This window comes from Gymnodraco acuticeps, unplaced genomic scaffold (genome assembly GCF_902827175.1).
Source record: "Gymnodraco acuticeps unplaced genomic scaffold, fGymAcu1.1, whole genome shotgun sequence".
NCBI lineage: Eukaryota > Metazoa > Chordata > Actinopteri > Perciformes > Bathydraconidae > Gymnodraco > Gymnodraco acuticeps.
Genome location: NW_022991180.1, coordinates 1,146,133 through 1,160,908, shown reverse-complemented (window position 1 = coordinate 1,160,908; position 14,776 = coordinate 1,146,133). Strand labels below are relative to the sequence as shown.

The 14,776-nt window shown below is 40.6% G+C and overlaps 1 protein-coding gene across 2 annotated transcripts in view; it reads left to right on the top strand.

Annotated features, from left to right (window-relative positions):
• The first annotated feature begins 232 nt into the window (after positions 1-232).
• The window catches only part of sdccag8 (SHH signaling and ciliogenesis regulator sdccag8), a 53,260-nt gene continuing 38,716 nt past the window's right edge, over positions 233-14,776 (top strand). The window contains exons 1-13 of one of the 2 annotated variants that reach the window (XM_034237737.1): positions 233-539; positions 1,527-1,694; positions 2,219-2,304; positions 2,441-2,554; positions 2,662-2,787; positions 3,395-3,469; positions 3,765-3,829; positions 3,966-4,166; positions 4,917-5,055; positions 5,179-5,331; positions 6,484-6,618; positions 7,547-7,663; positions 8,164-8,306. In XM_034237737.1, the coding sequence (XP_034093628.1) occupies positions 473-539; positions 1,527-1,694; positions 2,219-2,304; positions 2,441-2,554; positions 2,662-2,787; positions 3,395-3,469; positions 3,765-3,829; positions 3,966-4,166; positions 4,917-5,055; positions 5,179-5,331; positions 6,484-6,618; positions 7,547-7,663; positions 8,164-8,306 (1,589 nt within the window). In that variant the 5' untranslated portion in view covers positions 233-472. The remainder of the gene's footprint in view (positions 540-1,526; positions 1,695-2,218; positions 2,305-2,440; positions 2,555-2,661; positions 2,788-3,394; positions 3,470-3,764; positions 3,830-3,965; positions 4,167-4,916; positions 5,056-5,178; positions 5,332-6,483; positions 6,619-7,546; positions 7,664-8,163; positions 8,307-14,776) is intronic. The other variant, XM_034237738.1, reaches the window with a different exon arrangement.

Here is a 14,776-nt window from a genome sequence, read left to right as displayed (position 1 = left end):
CAATCTACGGCACAACACTTGTTTTCAAACCAGTGTTCTTGTGTATTACATTTCTTTGTGCATGCTTTTTTTCAGAATATTTACAAGTTATACTTTTAAAAAGTGGTGGGGACAAAATTGACCATTTCAAAAAGTGGTGGGGACATCAAATGACGTGATGTAGTTTACTTCTTCCAACAGATTGACTACAACTCCCAGCATACGGCTGACTTGACGGAAATAGGAGCCATTAACAGAAGGTTAGTTCGTTTTGTATCTCACTGCACTGCATCGGGGCGGTTCTAAAAGTGACATTGGAGAACACAAGAACATTGATCTCTGGTGTACGCAGGTGATAAAAACAAACGCCACATCGTTGAGAGTCTATGACCGTTACTACGTGCGCGGTGTTATGGCTGGTGTTGTAGTTGTTGTACTTAGCCTAGCATGTTTAGTTTGCAAAACATCGTGATATAACTTCATTTATACATCAATGAAACCATTGGACTCAGATGAGGAGGAAGCGGAGCAGCTGGTTGCTCACCAAAAACAGCTTCGACGTAAGTTAAATGCTAAATTAAGTGTTAAATGTGCAAACAGCTAAAGAACGAAACGTTAAGCTCAATGATGAACTGGTTACATGTCACACAGTAAGTATGTGACAGAAGACCGAGTGTATTAAACGATATCTTTATAAATTCATGAAATGTGTTGTTTACAAAATGAGTTATATTATAGTTTTAGACTCTCCGGTGTGTCATTGAAACTATGGTAACAAGAGGACAGGGAGATTCACTGCCACCTGTAGCTGACTCCCTGTCACAATACTGTCAAACATCCTGATACGAATATTAGTTTAGCTTAGCTCAGTGCTGGAAAAAGTATTCAGATTCTATACTTGAGTAAAAGTACTAATACCCCGGTGTACAAATACTCAATTTTAGGTAAAAGTACTGCATTAAGATTGGTACTTAAGTAAAAGTAGTTAAGTTCAATTAGGAAAATGTACTTAAAGTATTAAGAGTAAAAGTACTCATTGACGAAAAAGCTCAAACAGTATTTGAATATATAAATATATTTCAAAGCAAAAGCAACAAACATTTGCATTTAGAAAACTGGAACCGTGAATTATTTTTACTACAACACATATGTTGACTTGATAGTGAAGCTTAGTGTAATTTTCTTTCTCACTGTTATGCTTATATTGGTAGGAAATGCACAGTGTTATTATCTAGTACCACTACATTAACAATGCCATGACCTGTAGCAGCATGTGGCATTTAACCTGTTTGTTAACGTGTATTAGATTCTGCACCAAGGCGAGCTGTTTGTTCATTCGGCAATACCTAAATGAACTATGAGATTAATTTCAGTCAGTGTTATAAATATAGTTATTTATATACGCAACAGTGATTTGGCCAACTGTTCACATTTATATGGGTGGTGGGTATGACTTTTTTTTTCCACAGTCACCAACTAAACTGTCACTGGGCACAGAAATAATATACTGAATACAACATATTAGTATGTGTGTATAATGGTTTCAGAGCGGGCCAACCAGAGTCTGCAGCAGTTGAGCAGTGCACTGGAGCAGCAGAGCTCTGATGAAGAGGAGGAGGAAGAGGATGAGGAGCCCAGAGGCAGGGAGGGGAGCCTCTTCACCATGGCTGGAGAGGACAGGACTGCATGGAGCCAAAAGACACAGAGTGAAGCAGGTGACAGTAACACTAATAACATGTGCCATACTTTTTTTATTATAATTGTTTTATCTTTAATACTTTTTTATGCATGCTTCTAAGGTAACATTAAGCTCTTTTCTGCTGTAACAATGTACATTTCCCCTCTGTGGGACGAATAAAGGTATGCTGATTCTGATTACTTTCAAAATCATGTGCAATACTACTTTTTATTATTCTTTCCTTACCAAAATGTACTTGCCCAATTAAGTTCACTTTTATTGTTTTCCTACTAGGCTCTGGTGTTAGTATTACTTATTCTACATTACATTTTTAATTGATATACTACGTATTTTTACTCATATTTATATTCTTTGTTGGTACTGTTTTTAGTATTACTTTGTTATTGTTGAGCAATCTCTGGCACAGGAGATTATTCAAGTTGTATCTCATTTTATTTACGAGATACCAGACTCCCTGGATTTTTCCCTGTTCATAATCTTCCACAATAAATTGCCTCTTGTGTGTTTAAATAATTATTTCTTTGTATTTTGTCATTGTAGTAAATCAGTTGAAGAGCCTCCTACTGAAGCAGTGCAGAGAAATTCCCTCTTCTCTCTCCCCTTCAAAGAAAAAGCCTCCACCCAACGTAAAGTGTTGGTTGCTAAACATTTAAATCCAGTAGATACTTAGGACAGCTATTTGCAGACGTATTTGTCAAGCTGGGTAATATTTCCTATAGTTAACAGTTTGCTTTCCATTTACCCGTGATTTGACCTTTTTAGAGAGTACAGCAGGGGGGAAGGTCCAACTCAGCTGATTTTCAAGATTTGGTCCCAATGATTCACAACCAATCAGAGTACATCCAACACCTGGAAGCTGAGGTCAAATTGTGCAAGGTATAATAAAAAAAAATAATCGTGTTTATATACATGTAGGCAGTCTTTTTAACTTTTGTTCCCATTTGGATACGATTCAATTCATTTCTATGTGTGCGTGACTTCAGGAGGAGCTGCAGGGGATGAAGCAGCGGATCAGAGTGGTGGTGGTGGACAATGAGAAGCTGCAGTCAGACCTCAAATCAAGAGCTGCGGATGAATCACTAAAAGACTACACCATGAGAAACTCCATGGTAATAATAATGTGTCCTTGTGATAATGAGGAATGAAGAATATTTGTACATTCTCACTTTCTACAGTATAAAAGGGCATAAATACTTCATAATACGTCAAAAATAATGAAATAATTGTGATGTTATTTCTTTTTTACATGTTGTCAGTTAAATGCAGAAATGCAGCATAGTTGTAGATATCACAGTTATCTTTAGGAAAAGCTAGTTCAAACTCTGTTACATCCAGTATGCTTTTCAAAACAAATTCACAAAATGAACTCAACACTTTACAGTAGAAGTGTTGACAACACTGCCTCAAGGTTCAAGGTTCTTTATTTGTCAAACGAACATAGCTACAGTGTAGTTATGTCGATGCAAATCTTGTGTCACAGGCTTCTCCAACAGTGCAACACAGATAAACAGAAACATATAGTGCAAGTAAATAGTAAATACAAGAAGAAAATAGTTTGAAATAGTGCAATAAGAGTCTATATGCAAGTCATTGAAATATTATATATTAGATAAATAGATAAATACTTTTTAAGTAGCAGCGAGATGAATATTGTGGATGTTGTTTCAACAGTTCAGGTGTTTAACAGTGTTATATCTGTGCCGATGTGTTCTTCAGGTCAATGAGAGTATGGCAGCCGACAGCCACAGCATGCTGCACAGAGCAGAACACTCCACATGGAAAAATGAAATGGTAGGGACTATGGATCAGCTTTCTCCTCTGTTACTGTTCAGCTCTCCTCATTTATATCTAACCCACATACTCCTCAGGTCATGACATGTTTGCATTATCAAAGTATTTTATGTTGTATAAGAAAATATGGGCTTATTCTCTGTGTACCATTTGTATTGTCCAAGAATCCATTGTTATGGACAAATGTGGTAAAATCATTAACACATCCCATCCCATCCTGTTTGATCATAATGATGTATTAACTCTTAATACATAGTGATTTCAAATGGCATACTGACATTTCTTTTTTCATTAGGAGCAATTGAAAGTGATCTACCAGGCTCAGTTTGAAAGCTTAGAGGCTCAGGTCATCTCCCTCAGGTCAGTTTACTTTACCTTTGTCCAGTTACCATGGCTTTTCCTTTCTCTCTTTTCTATGTGTAGGAATTGTAGGAGTTATCTTATTTCCTGCTATCTGTTTTAGTTATATTTCATCTTCTGCTTTCTTCTTCTTCAGGAAGGATCTGTCGGTCAGTCAGAAGGAGTGTGAGGAGGTGAAGGTTCGCCTGAGACACCGGGAGAAGCAGGCTGCAGACGCACTGCGGGCTGATGGAGCGCCCCGTGTGGCAGGACTGTGTCTGCAGTGTGCGCAGCATGAAGCTGTGTTGGCTGGGACTCACACAAATCTGCATGTGCAGGCCATCGACAGGGTCACAAAGTCAGTGTCCAATACATTCTGCTAATCATTCACAAGTCACTGTATATCATCTCTCAGGGTTCTTACGGTCATTAAAAACCTGGAAAAGTCATGGAAATTCAAAATGCAAATTCCAGGTCCTGAAAAAGTTATGGAAAACAATATTTTTCCCAAAGTTTTGGAAAAGTCATGGAAATGTGACTAAAGTCGCATCAAATATAATTTATATTTTATCTAATCGTCAAAATAGTAATACTATAATGATAATAAATACTGTATCGTATAGTAATGAAACATAAAATGGCATTTAACTGTCGAGGTATTTTGCTGGTGAGAGATTTTAGTTGCTTTAGCGTGTAGAAGCTAGTAAGCCTACTATTTGATTTGTTTTAGATAGGCACAACATGTTTCATATGCAGACCTTATTTTCCTGTTCCATGTTAAAATAAACCATTTTCAGTGGTACCGCTGAGAAAGTACTTTTTTTGGTCATGGAAAATTAGGTAAAGGTCATGGAAAAGTCATTGAAAATCATTCGTGAAAAAGTGTATGAACCCCGTCTCTTTATTTGAGCAAGAATACGATTATGCATTAATATACTGCACCTTATTGACATGTTTCTATATGTGTCTGTAAGAGCCTTTATGATGCTGATGCTGTTTTTATTAGTAGTTTAAAAAAGAAAAAACATATACAAGGGAAAAAGGTGCAAGTAATTTCCTCCTTTTTACTAACGTTTCCCCCCCAATTTCTTGTCCGTCAATTTTTAAGGGAGCGCGATGAGTTGCTGGTGGCTCTGCGTGCCGTGAGGGCCAGTCAGCAGGAGGCGCAACAGAGAGAGTGGTCAGCCTGTCTTCAAGTCAAACAGGCTGTGGAGATGGCGGAAGAAGCACATCTGTACAAAGCGAGGGTCAGAGAAACATACGCACACATCTTTCCATCGGTCTTAGCTTACCATCATTTAGACTTTACTTTCTACATTCCAATTGCGGCTGGTCTGGATAACCTCCTGTATTTGTTTGTGTGCATGCAGGTGGAGGTGCAGTGTGAGCAGCTGTCCAGGGAGCTGGCTCGACAGAGGGAACATGTAGAACGAGAAGCAAAGGTCCTGAAGGAGAGACTGGCTGAGGCCCGAGAGGAGGGCCGAGCGGAGGCCCGCAAACAGAAAGAGGAGCTGGCACACACAGTAATTCTCACTTTTTCACTTTTTAATTCTAGAAAACTATTGTATATGTACTGTATGTCCAGCTCTGGTTGGTTTAAAATACTGAATATATCACTTATAATATATAAATGCACAAACATGAAATCAACTCTCGTTTATGTTTAACAATCACCAGAGGGAAATATTTAAACCGTTTCAGAAAAGTATGATTCATATCACAAATAACAATAAATACAAAATGTATTGCCCTTTTTTGTATTGTGCAGATCTTATTTAAAGGGGACCTATCATGCAAAATGCACTTTTGTATATCTTTTATACATAAAGATGTGTCCCCGGTGTGTCAGGGAACTCACGCAGCATCAGAAAATAAAACCCTCTCTCTTCTCCTCCGTGGGGCTACAACGGAGCTGATCCAGATTTGCGTCCGATATGACGTAATATCGGAAATGTGGACCCACGGCACTATCAGAAAGTTGCTATCAGAAACAATTTTAGACTAACCTGTACTGGAGAGCAAGTGTGTGAAGAAGCAGGAAATAAAAAGGAACTCATCTTGTGGTATAACCGGCAAGAGAGAAAGCCTTTGAGCTCCATACTGTTTCAGAAAGAATCCTTGATAAACCATGAATAAAAATGTCTATATATATGGCTTTTCATCACGGCAGTATTTAGTTTAGACGGTAGCTGCTTTTTTTTTTTTAAAGCTTTATACCCAAAATCAGCACTTTTGAAACAGAAAGTGAAATAGAGGGATATGAGGCATAGCTAGAATGGGTGATCTGTTTAGTATTTTGAGCAAAACACTTAATAGACACGTTTTTTATATATTTTTATATATCTGAGACCTACGCTATTGCCTAAAAATAGCATGATAGGTGACCTTTAAGTTCTTAAAATTGCTGTAAAGAAAGCAATAACTCTTACAAACGCCAATTTGTAAGGGAAACTTCTGTGTAGCAATGCAGTGGGAGTCACCGACTCAGGAAAGAGACACGGGAAGAGCAGGAGCTTTGATGTCAAACACTGATGGTTTATTTGGAGCTTCGGCCGGAGAATTCACATCACAAGTCACAGCAGCCACGATCTGACTGCACGGTAGAGTTACTTTATTTTATTTATTACTTTTTAAAAATAAAATGCCAATCAACTGTGTGTGTGTGTGTGTGTCAGGTATCCAGCCTCTCGCAGCAGGTTGCAGAGTTGCAAGGACAGCTGGACAGAGCTCACAGAGACAACAGCTCTCTGACCAACCAGCTGGAGGATTCTCTCCGCAAACTCACCGCTCAGGAACAAGACAATACCAAGGTACACTGTCTGCAAGAATACGTCTGTGTGTTGTTACTTGTCATTAGTGCTCATGGACTTTTGCTGTTAGACCAGCACCTACAAAGTTTGATGTACCTTTGAAGGAACAGAGGTAAAGAACATTCCTGATACGTGGATGTTTTCTGTACTTTCTACTTGTAATGCTTTCGTAATTCCACTGGATGGCAGCAAAGGTTTATCTATTTCAGTATTTATTCTCTGCTGGAAAGGTAAATTCAATATGAAAACATACATACGCTTAAAATAAGGTTAATGACAAAGCTTAATGTGAAGATTGATCGTTTTTAACATGTTGTATTGTAAAAAGACTTCCTTGTATGCATGCTACTTCCAAGTTGGCAGCGAGATTTTACTTTTACTGAAAGACGCAGGTTCAAGTATTGCATGTCAGCAAATACTCAACATGTTCAAGTGTCTTCGAGAAAGCATACCAACTGTAGTTCTTGTTAGGACAAATGAGAAAACAGATCTTAAGTGTTACATATAAAATAATATTGATATTTATTGTCAATGAATAATAAATACAGTAGTAAAGGTGGAGTTATTTAAATAGAGGTGTATAGTAACAGTAAACATAAATAGACAAATAATAATAATACATTTTATTTGGGGGGCGCCTTTCATAGCACCCAAGGACACCTTACAGGGCATAGGGGCAAATGTATCTTTATTCCCTTGTATGTGCACTTACAGGAAGATAGACAAGTGAAACTCGTAGCCATCACATTTATAACATACTCTATTAAGAGCTGTGAGCTTTGGCCTGAAAAAAGATTCTGATGATTCAAATGAAGGACCTTCCTACATAAGAATAGGGGTATACGTATATAATAAAAAGAAAAGGAAAAGACAAATGATGAAAAAATTAGCACAAGTAATATTTCTAATCAGTCCGTATCGTCTGTAGGTGTGTGTGGATCTGCGATATCAGCTCAGCCAGGCCCAACTGAAGAAAGGGGAGGCAGAGAGAGAGCTGCGAGAGCTCAACACCAAGACCAGCCGACACATGGAGAAAGCTGCACAGGTACGTCTGCATTCAACCCGCTTATCGGATATGAATTACTTCGATTTCTTCAGTAGCTTTAAGGTTCAGGTAAAAGATAGAAATCAGTTATTCTTTGAGGAAATGTAATTAAAGTTTAATTAGAAAAAGCACCCCCAAATATAAGAAAAAACACTTTATTTTCACATCCAACATTTCTTAAAATCCGGTTTTGAAGCATCGGTTGATTGAAAAAAATAAATAAATATATATATACACACAGTGCAAGTCCTGGTTACGCTTTGTTTGTTAGATAGAACTAGTCTCATAAAAAATATGGATTTCCCTGATATTTCAAAACTTAGTTTGACCAATTGGAATCAAACTCTTTCGCATTTTTGATTATCAAAATGATTTCTTATCCATTTAGGTTGGGCGTGTAATTAGCCTCAAATGTTTTGTTTGCAAAGGACATAAGGTGGTTGTTGTGAAAGATTTCCTCACCTCCTCTTCCTTCTCTTTTTTCCATCTCTGCGGGACAGGAAGTGGAAAGGCTGAGCTCAGAGCTGGTTGGCTGTCGGCAGCACCTGGAGGCGGTCCAAAAGGACGGGAGCCAATGGCAGGCCGAAGCCCTGAGCCTAGCAGAACAGCTGGCAAACGCCCAGCGCCAAGTGCACCTCACCAGGTAGTACCTAATCCTATTATACATGCCACCACACTCACACACACACACATACACACACACAGCACTCCCCTCTGCCCAGCTCCTGCCCAGCTCAGCCCTGTCCAGTCCAGTTCAGACCAGCACACCAACTGCAGCGCACCAGGTAACAGTTAATCCTATTATACAAACCACACACACACACAAACACACGCACCAACACACATGCGCTCCTCTGTGCCATGGTCCCGGTACCAACTGGACATCACCAGGTCACCTCTAATCCTGTTAAGCATGCCACAGCATAATGCAACACACACAAACACACACACACACACGCACAGCATGTATATACACACTGCCCACTCCGTGCCACCAGGCCAGTGCCCAGAAACAGCTCCAGCAGAGCCAAAATGGCGCCTAAACCTTTCTTCTGTCCCTTGCACATACACACACACACACTGCGGCTGATGGTCACTGGACAGCCTGGCCTCGGTGCCACCTGCCAGTGCCCTGCATCCCTTCTCACAACGGGCACTACCGGCTCCCCTCCCTCTGACCCTATCTTCTCTCTTTCTATTTCTGCATCTTTTTTTTCCACTGTTTCACTTCCTTTGATATTCTTTAATCATCCCAACGACTCATCATTTTTTCTATGTGCATCTCTTTTTTACCCCCTTAGGTGTCTGTCTTTGCAATCATTTAAACTTCTATCATCTTTCCAATCATTATTTTACCCTCTCTTTTCCTGCATTCCTTCCTTCCCCTCTTCTTCCCTCCTGTCATCCGCTGGCTGCTGTTCCTTTCCACACCATACACTGCCAGGGCCATGCCAGCCCATGCCAGCCGCCCAGGGCACTCTCTCACCCCCGCTGCCCACAGCCGAGGTGTCTGAGATGGGCACAGATGTGGCGGTGGTGGCCTGTGGAGCTGGAGGCAGCGGGATGCAAGTTTGTGTAATCTTTGAGTGTGTGTGAGTGTGTGTGTGTGTGTGTGTGTGTGTGTGTGTGTGTGTGTGTGTGTGTGTGTGTGTGTGTGTGTGTGTGTGTGTGTGTGTGTGTGTGTGTGTGCGGAGGGGGGGTATATTTGTGTTTATGTGTCTTTTAGCTCCCGGCTTGATCTGTGTTTAAGTGTGTTTGTATGTCAGCTGGCCAGCGCTAACACACTGGCCGCATGGCAGTCTGCGTGTGTTTAAGGGATGAAGCAAGCAGTGTGTTTGAGTGTGTGTGTTTGTGTGTGTTTTGCCGCCAGCCGTGGAGAATGACATGCATATTGATGTGGCAACATGATGACTTTGACCTGTACTAGAGGAGCCACTGGACTAAACCATTTTACTACCATGTGTGCGGGTGTATGTGCATGAGAGAGTTTATAGTTTTATCTGTCCGCAGATGCATACTAGATGTTTGACAGCTGTTGACTTGGCTGAGCATGTAGCCATTCAAATTCAATTTTGGTCATTAGCAGTGAAAGCCACTTCTGATTTAATATGGATACTTCTTTCCTCCAGCAGTGCATGAGAAGCAGGAGCACATCAGTATCACAAATCAGATTAAAACTTTTAAAAGCAGTGTTGGACAAAAGTAACAATATTTAAAACAACAAATCCCCACAGCTATAAATAAACTAACGAATTGATAAAGTATGTACTACATGTACTGTACAGGAAGACTGTATATAAAGACTTGCATGTCTGGTAGCCATTCACATAGTTACATTGAATATCATAAAAGGAATCTGCTGGCCTTCTTTTTCTTACAAACTCGGGTTGTATTATGAACCCATGATGAAACCTTTGTATGCATTACCTTGTGTCAGAAACTGTACCATCAGTGCTGGTCAAGCAAGTGGTATGTTTTTATAAACTTAAACTACAAAACAACACATTGAATATACACCTAGAACACCAGCTGGACACTTATTGGAAGGTAAGCAATTAAACTGGCACATGTTAGGGGTGTCCGACTTTTTCAGGCCTGATACTGATCCCTATCAGCCAATACAAAGTCAACATATGACTGGTACTGGTACACTGGCAGTGTTTAAGAAATAAGCTGTGTTACTCAATATGTGTGAAAGTAACTGGGATACTTTCTGATGTCTAAAGCAACATCAGGCTTTGCTTGAACATAGCTTTCTTAACAGTGTAAAACAAAATGTAAAAAGTAAATACATACGGATGAGCTAAATTGTTATTCTTATTAAAACAAGAAATCATAAACCAGCAAGCATGAAAATACCTCCCAACAGTTGACATGTTTGCACCTGTTTTAATTGAGAGAGGGCGCGACGCGTTAATCGTTTAATATATTGGGAACATATACTTTTTTCAAGGCGTTCATCATTTTGACGGTGTACGACCATCTGACAAGTAACTAATTGAATCTCACCGACACAAATGACTATTTCAGCTTCAGAGTTAGGGACCTAAGATTTTCATCGACATAACTACACTGTAGGAATGACAATACAAGCCTTGAATCTTGAATCTTGAGAGTTGCTACAGTCATCACCGTGTCACTTTGGATGTTGCGCTCATCATCGCCCTCAGCATTGGGAATACGAGGCAGGAACTCTTTAGCAAAAGTTCTGCTCAGGACACGCTGAGGATTTTAGTTTCTATTCTCACCACTCACAGTTAAGTTGTCCAGCAGGCTTGTTTTCCTAAACTTGGTGTTTTTTCTTTGAAGCCCATTAAGTCTTTACATCCATCCACTGATTCATCCATGTCTGTTGATCAAAGTTTTCAAAGATGGGGTTGTAGAATATCTCTAATATAATTGCAGATGAAGGCATCTAACGAAACTGGACATCTTTGGAGCAGCAATCAAACACAAACCCACACACATCCACACGTCACATCCACACCTGCTGAGAGTCGGTCACCGCCTTTGTCCGTCCTTTTTTAGTATTGGTCTTTTTTCCTTACTTTTCATGTTCTCTATCGCTTTTTTCTCATGCTGGTCCAAACTGGACAAAAAAACCTCAAGCGCTATCTGTCTGTGGGCCTTCTGGGGCTTTGCAGGACTACATGTAGTTCATTGTAATGCCTCCGTTTGCCCTCTCTCTTGTTGGTCACGAAAGAGCCATGCACAACACCTTGTAATGTATCTGTAGCGGGCAGGTTTGTCTGACGTTGTTTGTGTGAAAGTAAGAGTGTGAGATTCACAGTTGCAAGACTGGGAGGCATTTGTGTGACCATCCTTGGAAGGCAGCTCTTTGATTCTGTCTCTGCAACTTCCTCGCTCCCCTCTTTCATTCTGTCCTCCTCTCGTGGCCCGAATGATCACAGCCCGTCTTCAAACAGGGGACATGAAGCACAGACAGCCTCTGTTTGATTTCTGATAGCCCTACCTTTCCTTTCTGATAAACACTAGCACACATATTTGTTTACACAACATGTACATGCCTGCAAATGTGCACACTGACGCGCACATCAGTCGAATCCACATGCCTGTACACACACACACACACACACACACACACACACACACACACACACACACACACACGCACACACAGATGCATGCACGCATCCGGGGGACCCACAGCGGCTGGTGCTGTGCTGCGCTCCAGGATTGGATCATCAGCCAGCTGTGAGTTGGACAGCCCAGGATCTGTCCTAATCCCTGCCACTCTGTTCACATCGCCACACAGACACACACACACACACACACACACACATATATACGCACACTTATACACATTCCAGCCCCAGCCCAGCAGAGGGCTTTACTAAGTTTGTTTTGTTTGTTTGCTCCTGTCTTTCTTGACTTTCTTTCTGCTCCTCTTTCCCTCGTCTCCATCCGGCTCTATTTCTCTTGTGTTGTGATCACATTTCCCAAAGGCCTTAGTGAAAACTGTCCGGCATAACTTTGCTTCAACACATGCCAGGTATGCATATATGAATAGATGTGTGTGTTTGCCTGGGTTAGTATATCCATGGTCAGTTGAGGCTTTTGTGGTTTGGACGAGTCGAGGCCACAAATCTTCCACCAGTTTGGTTATCCCTATGAAATCAAGCATCCATGTTCATGAGGGTGCTTGCCGAAAGCTGTGGACGGACGTGGAGCTGAAATGACTTCAGTGAAGAAGTTAACTTGTTGTCACTTTCTCACCTAAAACTTGTGACTATGGTTTCCAGGGCCAGAACATTTCCAAACAGGACCGTCATAATATTTAATCTGCATCTGCGTGAAATGAGATCAAGAAAGAATCGGAGCTTTCAGCCAAAAATGTAAACCATTTTTATTAACTCTTTAATTGAGATTTGATTTCACTTTCATTTTTTTTTTTTTTTACAAACCTAACCAAAATACTGACAAGGAAGATATTAGAAAGACAATAAAGAGAATACATATGGAACTTGTATTCAAGTTTATTGAATTATAATACCAATTCTAAGCTTCTTAACAGATATTAAAGGTGGGGTAGGTAAGAATGGAGAAACCAGCTCGAGTGCGCTAGAATTTGAAAGTAGACAACCGGAAAAAATCTTCCTTACAGAGCCCCTCCTCCAACACACACGAACGAGCACATGACCAATGAGGGCACGAGATAAGTTTGTGCACAGATGGAAGGCTGACAGGCAGGTAGGCCATCCAGTTACTCATCCGGCTCAGATGATTGGTCGTGCTTTTTACAGCGCCACGGCTTCCACAGATGTATTTATTGTCAAAGCATTTAATGTATTCATTGCTATCGGGATGTTAAGAGCATTCCATGGAATATAACAAAAAGTGTATCTGAAGTGAATTACCTACCCCACCTTTTAATGAATGAAATGAAACATGAAGTGCATCTTTGAATGGAAAAACAACACTGAATGCTTTTGACTCTTTCCATTATGAGTGTTATTTGCAAGGAGGATAACTGAGGAGGTCTCTTCTTTTTATTCGCTAAACTTTTTTGGGTCAGAGTTTTGATTATCTAAAGCAGGGGTGTCAAACTCAAGGCCCGGGGCCAAATCCGGCCCGTGACTTCACTTCCTGTGGAAGAGCTTGCAAAGAATATAATATGTTTATTGTACGGTTACATGTTGATTTACAGAAGCATGTTGCCCATAAACTACATGTCCCACAATGCATCTCAAATTTGACTTATTTTTTTTCAAAATGTCACTTCTTTTTTTTGATATTGACATATTTTTTTTTTGATTTGGCTTTTCTTTTTAAATCATTTTGTGACATGCGCACTGAAGAGACTTGCAATTTCTTGCCCTAGACTTCTGATTTCAGACGTAATCATAATAATCCAATGCAGAGGCAATAATGTAATATATAATACATTATTTTATATATATTAAATATTTAGAAATGTCTTTTTATATAGTCTTAAAGTTACAACCGGCCCTTTGAGTGAAACCATAATGCTGATGAGGCCCGCGATGAAGTTGAGTTTGACACCCCTGATCTAAAGCGAGGTTCAAAGCACAACTAGTGCTGTCCAGGTTGTTCTGTACATCGCTTTTTTTAAAGCATATTTCTGATAATGGGCTGAATAGATTAAGTTGATTTGACTGGAGGTAGAACATTTGGACACTGATGGAGGATTCTGGAGAGTGAGGGATAACTGAGATAGTCTTAAAGCCTGGCAGTAGCAAGATGAGGGGAGTTTGGAAAGGAATATGAGGAGCATGGACACCTACCTCTTTGAAATGAAAGAAGCCAGTTGATGCAGTATACAGTAGGCATGAGATCAAGATGCTTCCTTGTGGAAGTACTCCAGCTGGGCACCAGTGCATATCGAGAACATGTTTGAGGGATTATATGTCCCGCTGTATTGTCATTTGTAGAACTTAAACTCACCAAGTTAATAAAGAAGAGATTATGTGCCAATACAAAGCTAAATTAAGCCAATAATGGACTGTCAGCAATCTTAATAAAGTAGTCGGTGAAAAGGATAAGTTACAAGTAGATGGAGCTAGACAAGAAGACAACGTTTTCTGTGTTTTAGGCTGCATTCTCCTCTCTATGACCCTGAAATCAGAAGATGGAGGCAGAGAAATAAAAAGCTCCAGACCAACCGCTGTGACTCTATATCCAAAGTTCCCCAAACTCTATTAAACATGTCACGCTGCTGCTCTCTCTCCACCTAAACCTAGTTCTGTCTCTATTTTTTTCTTCCCCTCTGTTGTACATCCTGATAGCAAGGTCTGGAAAGGCGGTGAACAGAACAGTGTGTGTGTGTGTGTGTGTGTGAGGGCGGAGAAGTGTAAATGAGGAAGGTGAGGCAGCAGATGCCGCGTCCCGCCAGAGGCTCGCTTTGAGCAGCGAGTGAAATCTGGGCGCGACAAAACTGCTGCAAACCAACTCGGCGGGAGGCCCTTGTCCAATCACGGCCCGGAATAAAAGGGCCAGGGCGCCACACGGGCTGCAGTCGCTCATAGAGGTGGGGGCCATAATGAACCTTCAAGCACTGCCAGCGAACACACACACACACACACACACACACACACACACACACACACACGCGCAGCATCTTTCTTTCTACCT